Raw genomic sequence first — 14,311 nt, forward strand, 5'->3', positions numbered from 1 at the left:
AGGGGTATAGAATACAAAAGTCAGGAAGTTATGATGAACCTTGGTGTCTCAAAAACAAAAACATTGGTTAGGCCTCAGCTAGAGTACTTGTTCAGTTCTGGGTACCATACTTTAGAAAGGATGTCAAGGCATTGGAGAGAGTGCAAAGGAGATTTACCAAGTTGGTACCAGGAATGAGGGACTTCAGATATGAGGAGAGGCTAGAGAAACTAGGATTAATCTCCTTGGAGCAGAGAAGGTTAAGGGGAGATTTAATAGAGGTATGTAAAATTATGAGGGTATTTTAATAAAAACAAACTGAAATTTTAATAAAAACAAACTGAAATTAATATACTTGTGCAGATACTTGTGCAGAACTCTTTCTCACAGGTGCTCACACGTCAATGTGTTGTTATTCCAGTCAAAAATCGCACAATAATAACAGCTACCAAGCAATAAAATCCAGAGTGAAATCTGTTGTGAGGTAAAACAAGTTGGCTAATGGCGTGAAGCAAATCAAACAATTTGAAAACAAGCAGTTGAGCTGTGAGATTTATAAGATATGAACGACAGCAGTGCGAGACAGGGATATAAGTGTGTATCGGAGATTACCACAAGAGGCAATCGATACCAATTTTATTGGTGCGAAGCATGACAAACAAAGCACAAAACCTTCAGAAACCATAGTCATTAGTTATGTAACAGAATTGTTAACAGTGGTAGTGAAATCTGGACAAGGGTTGATGTTAACTTATTACAGTAAAGCCCTCTATTTTTTCAGTCTTCTTGCTGGTAGGAATAATAATAATGCCTCAAAGCGCTTAACAGGATATTCTGTAAAGTGAGGTAACTGTGTTTTGTGGACAAACGTGGCAGCCAATTTCCGCACAACAAAAAAGATAATGGTGAGCTCTGAAGGGCATGAGGTCCCAGCTGCTTATAGAGCTTCAGATCAAATAGGTCTTTATATGTGGCATCCGAGACAATTTTATTATAATCTGCGATTGCGAGCAGCAACGGTAGCAGTGCTATAGCTGTGACTGAAGTTAATTTGCTACCTTGACGTGTACAGTTCCCAGCTCCACCCCTTAATAAGCAGCGTCTTGACCTCATGTCCCCCACCAAGACGCAAAATTAATGAATAATGTAAAATGCGCTGAGGAATAGTCTACAGGTTGGGCAAATACCCCAGTGGCTACACCATGTTCAAAACATGTGCAAGTGCCCTCAAGTGCGTAACCTGTCATTCAAAAAGGTATACGGAATCTCTGGTAACCCTTTCCATGGATTATTAATTACAATTTGCAGGGCACCTGTTTATATTTGAATATAGTTGGTACATGGGCTATTGGCACAACCTGCATATTAGGCCTCAATTGTACCCAGTTCAGGGTTCTATTTTACTACATAAAGCTTCACCCAGTAGTAGCTTCTCACTGCAGTTCAGGCTATGTTTACAATCAGTTATCGATTTACCCCGGCCATTATATCATCTTCGCATTACTTTTTCCTTCCAATTTGTGGCTTGCTTGGCTTGCTACTATGAGGCTCTTTGGGTTTAGCCTTGGGGGTTTCTGGATGCGGGGCAGCCTTGGGAGACTCTGGGGATCTTAGATCCCCTCTTTTGACTTCTGGTATTGGGTCTCCATGTTTGTAGACACTTACAGTGATATCAATCGTCTCACCACCAAACTTGTTCCTAACATTAATGCCGTACTTTCCAGAATCTTCCGTCGTGACACCTTTAATGGTAAGGGAAGCGAATTTTCCCTGCTCGAGCGTTGCTATGTAATGATCATTCAACTCAATCTCTTTGTCGTTCTTCAGCCAGGTTACTTCAGGAATAGGATCCCCAAACACGGTAGAAGTGAGACTCAAGGTCTGTAATGCAGAGCACAAAGAGTTCAGTGTTCACCAAGGCCAGCAGCTCTTACAAGTCATCGTTGCATTCACTGTTATAATCTGAACATTTTGTCAGGACACCTGAGTGCTTCCATGAAATCCATATATTTAGTCTTTCTATGATATTAGAGCAATGTTACACAAACAGTCATGGAAACGACCAACCAGTCTATCTGACAGATAAACAACAACTTGCATTTCTATAGCACGCAGAATAGCGTCTCAGAGCGCTGACTAGGATATCACGAGATATCTCCATCTCTGTTTAGTGCCTACAGTGAACTACAAGTGGTGATTTCCGTTCTAACTTCTGTGAAGGAGGCAAAGAAGATTCTGCACAAGGTTGGGCAGGATTGACATCCAAGCCCACCAAACTGGAATGAGACACACCTGGGTACATGCAGGATTCTACATAGAGAAATCCCTTTACAAATCAACATGTAGTCGATGCCCAATGTGAAACAGGCTCTTGCAGCTGATGTTCACAGTCAATAGGTATATATCACTTCTGATATGAAAGCACCAAATAACACCAAAGTAAATAAATTCTACCTCTGACTATGTTTTCCCCTTACCTTGTCCTCCATTATAGTTACCACATCTGGCAACCCTCCTAGTACTTTGCCACGATCTACAATGGAAAAAATAGCCATTAGCCAAACAAGTCAGAGCACACTGCAAGAGTATCGGGAAAGGGCAGGTAAAGAATAATAACCCTCGCACTTGGAATAGCACCTTTCACGTTAGGAGGACATCTTAAAATGTTTTACAGGAATTACTGTGAAGTGGAGTGATTTTTTTTCTAGGTGAATGCAGCAGCCCAATTGCGCACAGCAATGTCCAACAAACAGCCACGAAATGAACAACCAATTTTTATTTGGAGGATTTGGGGCCAGGACACTGGGAGAAATTCCAATATTTTTTTCAGAAGTGCGGTTGGATCCTTAACATCCACCTGAACAGGCAGATGGAACTTAGTTTAACTCATCCGAAAGACAGCACCTCCTATAATGCAGCACTCCCCCGGTACTGTTTTGGGTGCTAGTAAGTTAATTTCCCCAATATGGAGCTTGAATCTACCTTCTCACTCAGAGGTGAGAGATTCTACTAACTGAGCCAGACTAACACACAACACACTAAGCCAGGCTTGGACTGAAAGGATTGCTCTTTAAAAAAGCCAGCACATAGACAATGAACTGAATGGCTTTCTTCTGCGCTGAAAATTTCTATGGTTCTATAGAACATTAGTATCTATCTTAGCCCAGTAGTAGCTGATGTATTTATGACTTTGTGCAACTTGTCAACTGATCAAAGGCATTTTTGGTAAATAGGAAAATCAGACTTCGGTACTTACTCTTCTCTGCAAAAGCCGCTGCTCTAGAAATAACAATTAGAAAAATGAAGTTAATTTACTACATGAACACTGTACAAAATCTTTACTGTCTAGAAAAATGCAATGGGAGATGCATGAAATTATAAAAATAATAATCATTGCATTTGATACAGTGCCTTACCACGTTGTCGAGACATCTCAAAATGCTTCACAGGATATATTGTAAAGTGGTGTGACTATATATATATTTTGTCAGTGAATTATATTAAATAGGCAACAGCAAGAGGACAATGTTATCGGAAAACATTTTTCTACTCAAAGAATCTTGAATATTTGGAAGAATAGGGCAGCCCATGTGATGATGACAGAACAACTAGCCTGGCTCATTAATGGGAATGGTCTGGACAGACCTGTCACTGGGGGCAGGGAATCATCACACTCAGCTCCTGTTAATCCCGCAAGCCTAATGGATAGGGTGGTCCTAGCCAGACAAGCAGTAGGAAAGCTTGCCAGTCAGTGCTATCAATGGCAAGCTATTCCGATGGTTAGACGGCAGCAGTACCCCAACGTACACTCTGGGGTCCCCAAGTCTTGGCTCTTGCCAGCCTACACCTAATACTCTCTGGAATTATGTAAGCAGGATGTGTCCCTCCAGGGAGAGAGTGAACATTCCATTCCAATACAGGGAATTTCCATGTGTGGGTGGGATGTGTGGAATTTTCAGTTTAGTTTGGATATTTTTAGTAATTGTTTCTCGACGTGTCAGATATCCAGTTGACCAAAAAAAATCACAATGAATAAGTGGAGCCATCCACCCCCTCCCTTTCTCAATGATAGGCATTACTCTTCCGGCTCATGGATCACAGCCTATCACTGCTGGCTACCCCGATACCAGCTTTCTGATGGAACAAAAGCCTTAAAAAGCTGGTATTCCACTACGCCACAGTTCGAGGCTCAATGTCCAACACTGGGAATCTGGCTTTTCTGACTTCACCAATGAGAATAGCATAAAATAACATCACCCATAATTGTCATCTCAATCTTTCATGTGGGTAGTACAGGCAGAAATTGGGGACAGTCAAAACCAAGAGCTCCACTGGTTTTGTCATTCAAATAGCATTTTGTCATCTTCAACTTCTCTCATGATTTTCTGTTGTGAATCACGTTCATTTTAAAATAATAATCCATGCATTTGAAAGAGCACTTTTCAAATAGGGAGAACATCTCACAGCGCTTCACGGGGTTTGTGAAGTGAACACTTATTTTGTAAGTGAACACAGCGGCCAATTTGCACATAGCATTGTCTCACAAACAGCCTTGATGTAATTAACCATTTTTTATGTGGGGGATTGATTAGGACGTCAGAAAAAAAATCCCTAATCTTTAACATCCATCTAACCAGGCAGGAGGATGGCACCTCTGATATTGCAGTGCACCCTAAAGTTTCCACCTAGACTTTATGAGTTTAAAGTCCTTACTTGAACCCATAACCTTCTGATTCAGAGGTAAGACTGTTACCAACTGAGCCAGGTTAACACCTAAGCAGCCTATTGAAATTCTGTAACCTGAAATTAGGAGAAAACAATACATGGAAAACTTACTTCAGCCTCTGGAATTCAGCGAAAGCTTCAGCGTAAACTGCGAAGCAAATCGAAGAGGTAGATTAATATACAACCTGTAAAACTTGGTAAATATCCATGTACATGTACAAGCTTATCGTATACACTCACATGGTCAATAAATATACAGCATGTTTTTGTTTAATTTTACAAGTTTTGAGGTTTTTTCAATGCTGGAATTTGATAAATTTAAAAAACAAATTTTGGAAAAATATCACAAAAGTTTGCACCAAAAATGACTTAAATTACAACACAACCAAAGGGATTAATTGCTGTTAGGAATGGGATTTTAGTTCCCAGTGTCTTCCTGTGTTATTATTTCCCTGTGGTTATGTTTATCATAGTGTAGTGTCTACAATGTAGCATCTGCCACCCTTTGCTCCAACTTGTCCTTTCGATCTTGAAGTTGAGAACATTATTGCTTATTGCTCTACATTGACTGTTCTTCCAGAGTAAAGATGGATAATAATTGTAACTGGGAACACAAAAGTCACTTGAGACTTGCTCCATCATCACAGAGCCATTATCATTATAGCAGCCTTCTCCTGTGACACGTATAAACTTCAGAATACAGAATACCAAATCTCCTGCAATACTTCTACACCGAATTAATTCTTACAATAGAAGCTTTCATTTCGTCCTTCTTCGCCTTGGTGATATTGTAGGCAAATAGCAATTATGAAATAGCATTAGTAATCCTTGCACTTAATACAGCACTTTACACATCAAGACAGCTCAGTGCACTTCATAGGATTTTATTGTAAGGTGCAGATTTGATTTCATGAATGATATGGAAATGTCAAGTCAGATGGTAGTGGATGAATGTCCAGGGTAGACAGTTGCAGAAGGTAGGATGTCAGGTTAAATACATGTTCCGATGATTTGCTTTGATTACCCACGTGCCAGGAAAGAAAGTTCCTCGCCAGAAAAATTGGTTTAGAGGAGAGTTAACAATAGTGGAGCATATGGTACTTTGCCGGACATCAGAAAAAACTCCCTTCTCCTTTGGAAAGTGCCTTGGCATATTTGATGTTAAATAGCAACCCTTGCGTTTGATACAGTGCATTATCATTGAGACGTCTCAAAGAGCTTCACAGGATTTTACTGTGAAGCGCGGTGACTGTATTTGCAGCCAAACGTGGCAGCCAATTTACATACATCAGTGTCCCACAAACTGGCATGAAGTGAGTAACCAATTTTGATCAACGTTCACCTGAACAGGAAGATGTCACTCACTGCCCTGGAGAGTCAGCTGAACTGTGAGCTTTACATGAAGAGGAGTAATAGATCTGCATCTTATCTCTAAGTGTGCAAAACGGTAACTTACCATCTCCGGACAGGTCGAGACTCCTTTTATAAGACTGCTTGCCATCAAATATCTCCAAGACGTATTTGCCCTTGTCTCGGTCTGCCGGGTCACAGATGTGCAACCAAACTTGCTCAGAGCTTCCTCCGATTCTGCACTTTTCAGACGATGCAATCTTCGATTCTCTTTAATCCAAAACAGAAAGCTTGGTTTGTGGGAGGTTTTAGGCGTTCAGATTACTGCATGCATCCAAATGCCAAGATAGTGGCAATGGTTACCTAACTTCAAGGGCATTCATTTCATCCATCTACCAGTACACTTAGTCTGTGAGGAAGCCTGATTGTCCCAGACATACACATTAAAAATACAGCACTTGCCACAATGGCAACATCTGTCATCACCAGCACTCTGTTAGACCATCCAAACATTTTCCCAATGAGGCAGTAATGGGTCTCTGTACTATATATTTATTTCTTAAATATTTTACTTTTAGCAATTAAGGAAGACATTCAGCCCATCACATCTGTGCAAGAGCTAACTCCCCCACTGGAGAAACTTACTCTCATCCCATTCCTGCACTCAATCACCACACTCTTTATTATTATATATTTCTAGCAAGTGTTCCCTTTTATGAACTGCTGGCCTTGTTCCAACATTAAAAGCTACTTGCCATAAGGCAATGTGAAAGAATTTGTTCCAACACCCTCCCCTCTCTGTTCTGATGGTCGGTGATGAACCTCAGCTCGTTTGCAGCTCATCATTCAGAGGAATTACAACAACAACTTACATTTAGAGAGCGCCTTTCATGCACCTCGGAGCACTTAACAAATTTGTCCCAAATTAGTGAATTAGTGCCAAATTTTCTAGTCTCTCTATTGATCTGTAGCCTCCTATCCTTGGTATCTTCCCAGTGAATCTCTGTTTTGTCGACCCACCCCGACCCTGCCCCCCCCCCCCCACCGCCGGCATGATGTATTTCTGTAAATGAGATGCCCAAAAATCAGACAAAAGTTCCCACTTCAGATAGGGCAAAGCCTGAATCTCATAAAGTGGTCATCAAATATTCTGCAGACAACAAGAATGAGAGCACTGACACACACAACTGTTTTGGTTCATTCCCACACCCAGTAGACAAGATCTCTGTATAACGTCTCATACAAAGGAAAGCACCTCCAACAATGCAGTACATCCCCAACACTGTATTAGAGTGTTAACCTACACTGTAAGTATGACCACACACAATTTTCGGTGAAGTGACAGTTATCCCTGGTGCTAATTAGCACATCAAATATTAGATATTTTTTGCAACCCCAATATACTTCATTATACTACGTAACCTCGAAATTACCTACAGTAGCCTATTTATTTCAACGCAAGTTTCGAAACAGCTTTACATACTTGTGGTACCAGAAAACTTTCATGTCTTCCATATAATACTTCACAGATGCCTGAAGTCTGATGCCTTCTGGAGTGCACTGTATCTTCAGCTGAGAAGCAGATTCCCCTGAAAGAGTAACACACTTCAGTCAAATGTAAAATAATAACAATCCTTACAATTAATATTGCATTTGCCCCCTCCTGACTCATCTTCAGATCACACCTGAAGACCTTTCTCTTCGACCGTGCCTATATTCACCTCCCCATACTCTCCAGCTCGGTGTCAAGCTCTGCTCTATCAAGCACTCTGAGACGCTACCCTACCTGAAGGGCGCTATATAAATAATGCCAGTTGTCGTTGTTGATATAGCACCTTTCACGTCAGGAGGATGTCTCAAAGGGCTTCATAGCACTTATTAATAATAATATTAACTGAAAATTTACTGTGAACTGTCGTGATTGTGTATTTTGTGGGCGAACACAGCAGAAAGTTTGCGCACAGCAATGTCGCACAAACAGCCAATTTTATCTGGAGGATTGTCAGCCAGGAGACTGGGAGAAACTCCCTTCTCTTTTTGAATAATGCAGTGGGATCTTTAACATCCATCTGAACAAGTAGGAGGACATCTGTCTCTTCCAACAGTACCTACAACAATACAGCACACCCCAGCACTGCATTGGAGCGTTTGTCTACATGAGGTGACATCTTCCTGTTCAGGTGAACATTGAACAAAATTGGTTCAAAGTTCAAAGTATCAACATGGGGCTTGAATCAACCAACCTTTAACTCAGTAGCACAAATGCTACAAATTGAGCCAGGCTGAGGTCAATGCACATTCACACACCACATTTCAGTCTCTCTCTTAATTCAAATATACAATATCACACATATATCATAGGCATCAATGATCCCTTTTTTTTCCCTGAGTTGGGCAATCGCAAGCATTGCATCGTTGACACTAACTAGATTTGAATGGCATAGATCACTTATGAATGAAATACATAATCTTTTTTCAGTGGAAGCTATTTCAGTGGGCACCGGGAAAGGTTAATGGTAAACCTGTTAAAGGGATTTGTGGCACAGACTGATAGTAGAGTTGAATTCCTTCACTCACAAAATGGATGTTCATTGCAACTGCCATATTATGATTGCGGTGATCATTTTATTTTCAGACTATTTCTCGGTTGAGAGAAGGGCTGAATGTCCCAAGAAAGACTGGAAATCAAAATGCCGTCACATAAAAACACTTTTGCCGGCCTTTGTGGCTGCAATTTTGTTTTATGCTCAATTATTTAGCAAATTTTAGAGGTCATAATTAAGCCAATTTGAGAATGCTGCATTTCAACCCCAATAACAAATTTCCTCCACTATAATCATGCTCCCAGGTCATGCTCATCAGTTCACCTCACCGCTCCCACTAGTTTCCTGGCTCCATTGTTATTAACCGCAGCACTGATTTATACACCACCTTTCCACAGAAGAATCCCCAAACAATTATTTCCATTAAGAACAGCAATTGGGAAAGTACAAAATGTGCCCACTTGTTGACACTTGTCCTGGACTTTAAATACTGGAAGATAAAGCAGGGTTTTAGAGTGCAGCAGTGACCTCTCGTGGTAGGGATAGGATTTTACAAGCGTCCCTGCAGATGATTCAATTGATGACAGACATGTAAAAGGCAGAAAAATATGAGCTTTATTCATAAGATGCACTCAAATAAAGCTACTCACCACTGATCTTGCTAAGTTTTTGGACAATATCCTCATAAACTGAAAGAGAAAAAGTACATATATTTTGCTTTATTATGCACCATGCACACTGAAATGATTGTTTCATACTAGAACAATTTGCATGATTTTACTCTCCATGAACAATTAAATTATGCTCACAAATGTGTGGAATTTGCTACATAGATTTATTACAGTTCAGTGTTACCATCAGCAATGTGATCTGACTGTACAACAATATAATCTGACTATTTATTATGATCCAATGTTAATAACTGCAATGCGAGCTAGCTGTAATAATAATAATCCTTGCATTTGATATAGCGCTTTTCATGTCTTCTAGACGTCTTCACAGAATATACTGTAAAGTGAATTGACCGTGTATTTGTGGGCAAAACGCAGCACCCAATTGCACACAAACAGTCGTGGATTGAAAATGACCAATTTATTATTGTTTTTTGTTTTTGAGGGATTATTATTAGGCGTGTGGAGTAAGGAAACTTACCCAAGGTTTCGCCCTGCCTGGAATTGACCCCAGGTGTCTCGCTTGCAAGGCGAGTGCTCTAACCACTGAACTACAGGACTCCACAAACGTACTTATTACAGTTCAGGGATAACATCAGCAATATAATTTGACTGTACTTATTACAGTTCAATATTAATAACCGCAGTGTGATCTGACTGTATGTATTACAGTTCAATGTTGATATCAGTGATGTGATCTGACTGTACTTATTACAGCACAGCGTAGAATCATAAGCATTTGCAGCACAGAAGGCTCTTGCGCATCCTTTGACTGCAAATTACAGAGCCAACACTGATGGTGGATGTGTGGCATAATCAGATGATAAGATTATGCCAAGGAATGAGAACAAGAGGGAAGGCACAGGTTCAGAGTTACGAAGTTCAATTATCAGGACAGAAACCAGGAAGTATTGCTTTACACAGAGAGTAATCAACAGCTACAGGTTTCCAGGTAAAAAAGGGTTGGAGACCATGTTGCTAAAAGAAATAGAATGAAATGGGAGGATGGTAGGATGGATAATTCTGGAAGGATGCAATCAAATGGGCTAAAGGGCCTTCTTCATCTGATCATCTTGTAAAACAGTAAATGGAAAAGGGTCACTTTAAAAAGGCAGCTAAAGGGACTAATATACAGACTGGAACACCGTTGGGGTTTCAAATTCAAGTCTGAGGAAACGGGAAAATTTATATTCAAAATAGAAGCATTTTGAATGAGATTATTGAAAAGCTGAAATATTAAATGTAGGAAGTTCAAACATTTGTTTACTTTCAGCATCAAATCAAGTTAAGAAACAAAAATAGATGTCTGAGACAAAATCCTTACAGAGGTGTAAAACGGCTAATAGCCCGATCTGCATTTTGGACCCTAATGTATGACACAGAATAAAGCAATCTCTTCCAGGTACCTTTCCCAGATACATTTAGGGTCGTCACATCGTGTCCTCTGGCATCTTTCAGTGTCATTTTGTATTCAGCCATTGTATTTTTGGAGAACTGAAAAGAAAAACATTTGCATTAGAAACAGGAATTGCCAGTCTGAATGTCTGCGTTAAAACTTTGTTTGCCATCTCTCTGCCCAACCAAAGAACCTGTCTGTGTCCCCCTGAAGTCGCTTACAATCTTCTTCATTGCTAGCTACACTGACTATTTTTCTGTCATCTGTAAATATAGAAACTTAGGGGAAAAAAAGGCAAAATACTGCAGATGCTGGAAATCTGAAATGAAAACAAAACTCATTTGGGAACACACAGCAGGTCAGGCAGCATCTATGGAGAGAGAGAGCAAAGTGAGTTAATATTTCAGAGTTCTAAAGAAGGGTCATTGACCTGAAACCTTAACTCATTTTCCTCTCTCTCCATATATGGTACCTGACCTGCTGCATGTTCCCCTCATAGAAACTGAGGAATTGTGTTTCTTATTCCAGAGTGTGCAATAAGGCTTTGGCAATTGCAAAGACAGCATTGAAACATCAACACCAGGACCATGGAAAAGAAGGACTGAGGTTCACTCCCTGTCCCCTCCACACACGCACAAACACACTTCACTAAACCCAGAATGTTCTCTCTATTGCAAAGGGATAATAAGACACTAAAGGGTAAGAATTCTGTTCAGGGGTACATGAAGCACATTTGATGATATATGATTGCAATGGGAAATTCCATTAATTGTCCAACTGAACTCTTACCCCTCAGTGGGGAATCACAGGCTGAAGCTCACAAAAGGAAAAGTGAACAGAAAGTTCAAACTTGATTGGCAAATATATTGTCAAAGGACACTATAACATTTATAATAACAATTAGTTGGAATCTTTCCAGGTTGTGCTTTGGAGGCTGAGCAGAGTTACCTTCAAACCATTTGGGGGAAATAAAGATTTGCCCATTGCTCCCCCACAGTGACAGCCAGCAAAGGCAACATTAATCATTCAGAAGCTTTGCTCTCCCAGCAGAAATACATCAAGTCCTTTGGAAATGCAAACACTGGGATTAATTACTGGAAGTGAGCAACCTGATCCACTCAAGAGAACTCCCAACTCTTCTCAATAGTACCATGGATCTTAAACCTGAACAAAAGGTAGGATCTTGGTTCAAACATCTTAGCTGATAGACAGCATTTCCAGCAATGCAGTGAAAATCCTCGCTGGGGTGTCAACATAGTGAGCTCAAGCCCTGGTTTGTGGGGAAGTGGGGAAGGACATGATTTAATTTGCAAATAGGCAAAAGCACTGAAGTTGGGGGCAATAATCAAATAAATTCTAACAATAACAATAATAATAATCCTTACATTTGATATTGCACCTTATCCTTTCATTGAGACGTCTCAAAGCGCTTCACAGAATTTATTGTAAAATGGATTGACGGTGGGCGAAACACAGCAGCTAATTGCGTAAAGCAGTGTCCCATAAATAGCTGTATATTCAGTTTATTTTTTGCAGGGATTATTAACTCTGGAGAATGGTCTGCCAAATGACTAACAACCGGGGTCCTACTTAATGCTAGGTAAACAGAAATGTGCAGAGTAAGGAAGTAAGGAAACTTGCCTTAGGTTTTGGTCCACCCAGGAAACAAACTCAGGTCCTCTCGCTTGTGAGGCAAGCGATCTAACCTCTATGCTATGAGACTCCAATTAAATCTAAACCCTAATAATTTTTTCATGACTGAATAAAAATATTTCTGACCAGTTTAGCGTAAAACAGATGATCTGATCTGGCAAAAGATTGAACAAAACCCAATTTTCAACCAAAACTTCAACTTTTTATCTGCAGACTCAAAGTTATTTATATGCTGACAATTGGATGATAGGAGTCCTCTTGAATTTATGGACTGATTTATATAAGTTTTTTTTTACATTTACAGTCTGTGTTTGTTATTTATTCTTTTTATCTGCGGAATTTATAATAATTAATAAAAATAATCCTTGTATTTGATATAGCGCTTTGGCACATTGTTGAAACATCTCAAAGCGCCTCACAGAATCTACTGTACAGTGATTGACTGTAAATTTTGTGGGTAAATGCGGTAGCCAGTTTGTGCACAACTATGGATGAATGACTAATTTTATTTGGCGGATTTGTTGTCCAGGACATAGGAAGAAATTTGCTTCTCTTTCTGAATAGGTCTTAACATCCACCTGAAAAGGCAGACGGGACCTCAGTTTAACGTCTCAGCCAAAGGATGGAGTTAGTAATGTTAATCATAATCTTTGCATTTGACATGGTATCCCATCACACCCAGGGGACAGAGTTTGTGAACAGCAATATCTACTGTGTAACATCCTTACACAGTGGGCTAGTTACCTCAGAAATTAACATCTTGCAAATTCCCGTTTCTTGGTCAGGTGGTTGCTCAGGATCAATCTGATTATCATCTCTATACCAATGGTAGACCGTTTCCTTCTGTGTATTAGCCACCTGGAACACATGAAGAAGCGTACACATCAATAAACTGATCATGCAGTTTGTCAGAAATGTGGCATCACGCAGGCGGAGGAAGAGGTGTGAAAGAGGGAAGAGGAGTGTTTCCAGCCATGTTCTTCCTCACCTGAAGACTCCTTTTCCTTCTCTTAGGATAAGGTTCCACTCGTGACTGCCCTCTGTTACCTCTCTCGTGAGGTCATTATTTATGTGTGAGCCTTGACAGTGAGTCTTATATAAATAGTATTAATCCTTATATTTGATATAGCAGTTTTCACATCACCAGCTTTTCACAGGATTCATTGTAACGTTTAGTGATTGTGTATTTTGTGGAGCGAATAATGCACCAGAATCGGGAAGAGTGAAGGATACAAGCCGGAGAGTATTAGAAAACTACAATAGAATTAGAACAATGCAATGGAGGGTTTTGAAAACCAGCACTAAGCTCCTGAAGTCAATGTTTTGAGTTACTGGGAGACAACGGATCTTGGGTTAAGATATGGGTTAAAGGTTTGCCTAATGTGGGAGAGATACGAGCTGCCAATAACCCCCAAATATTAAAGAAATTGGGTGACTTTCCCTTACCTTGCATATCAGCTCCACAAAGCATTCCTGAGTTACATCCCAGTGCATGAACTCTGCAAAATGAGGTCCTAGGAAAACACAAGGGCAATCAATCTTACAGCAATTCCTAAACTCTCCGCGATACTCTATCAGCAATGTGAAATGTGTAGAGAGACAGAGAGAGAAAGGGATGAAAAAATAAACGATACAGGATTGTAAAGTAAAGTGAATGGTACCAACCTGACAAGACAAAAAAAATTAACTCACAAAGACAGAGTCAACACGAAGATCAGAGAGGGGCAATTCTAGAAACACTAAGGTCTTTTGTAAATATATAATGAAAAGATCACAAGTACTGTGTTAATGGTCAGAGCCTGACAGAACCCTGTATAGCCTTGATAATAATTATTAGAAATGAAAGTGATTGTTATATAGATAATATAGAGACAATCAATCTGCACCAGCACGTCTATAAATAGCAATAAGCAAAGTAGTCAATTTAAATTTGGAGGCAAATCTGGATCAATATGCTTGAAATAGGCGTTGGGCAGCCTGTTGGTATGATCAAT

General features: G+C 40.0%; 1 protein-coding gene across 1 annotated transcript in view; it reads right to left on the reverse strand.

Annotated features, from left to right (window-relative positions):
* Window positions 1-568: 568 nt before the first annotated feature.
* The window catches only part of LOC103178992 (M-protein, striated muscle), a 69,445-nt gene continuing 55,702 nt past the window's right edge, over window positions 569-14,311 (reverse strand). Inside the window, exons 30-39 of the mRNA XM_042333215.1 lie at window positions 13,764-13,831; window positions 13,062-13,175; window positions 10,675-10,762; window positions 9,248-9,286; window positions 7,538-7,643; window positions 6,161-6,324; window positions 4,816-4,852; window positions 3,236-3,258; window positions 2,457-2,512; window positions 569-1,860 (exon numbers count right to left, since the gene is read on the reverse strand). Coding sequence (XP_042189149.1) covers window positions 1,480-1,860; window positions 2,457-2,512; window positions 3,236-3,258; window positions 4,816-4,852; window positions 6,161-6,324; window positions 7,538-7,643; window positions 9,248-9,286; window positions 10,675-10,762; window positions 13,062-13,175; window positions 13,764-13,831 — 1,076 coding nt within the window. The 3' untranslated portion in view covers window positions 569-1,479. The remainder of the gene's footprint in view (window positions 1,861-2,456; window positions 2,513-3,235; window positions 3,259-4,815; window positions 4,853-6,160; window positions 6,325-7,537; window positions 7,644-9,247; window positions 9,287-10,674; window positions 10,763-13,061; window positions 13,176-13,763; window positions 13,832-14,311) is intronic.

This window comes from Callorhinchus milii, unplaced genomic scaffold, assembly GCF_018977255.1.
Source record: "Callorhinchus milii isolate IMCB2004 unplaced genomic scaffold, IMCB_Cmil_1.0 Scaffold3, whole genome shotgun sequence".
In the NCBI taxonomy this organism is placed as follows: Eukaryota; Metazoa; Chordata; class Chondrichthyes; order Chimaeriformes; family Callorhinchidae; genus Callorhinchus; species Callorhinchus milii.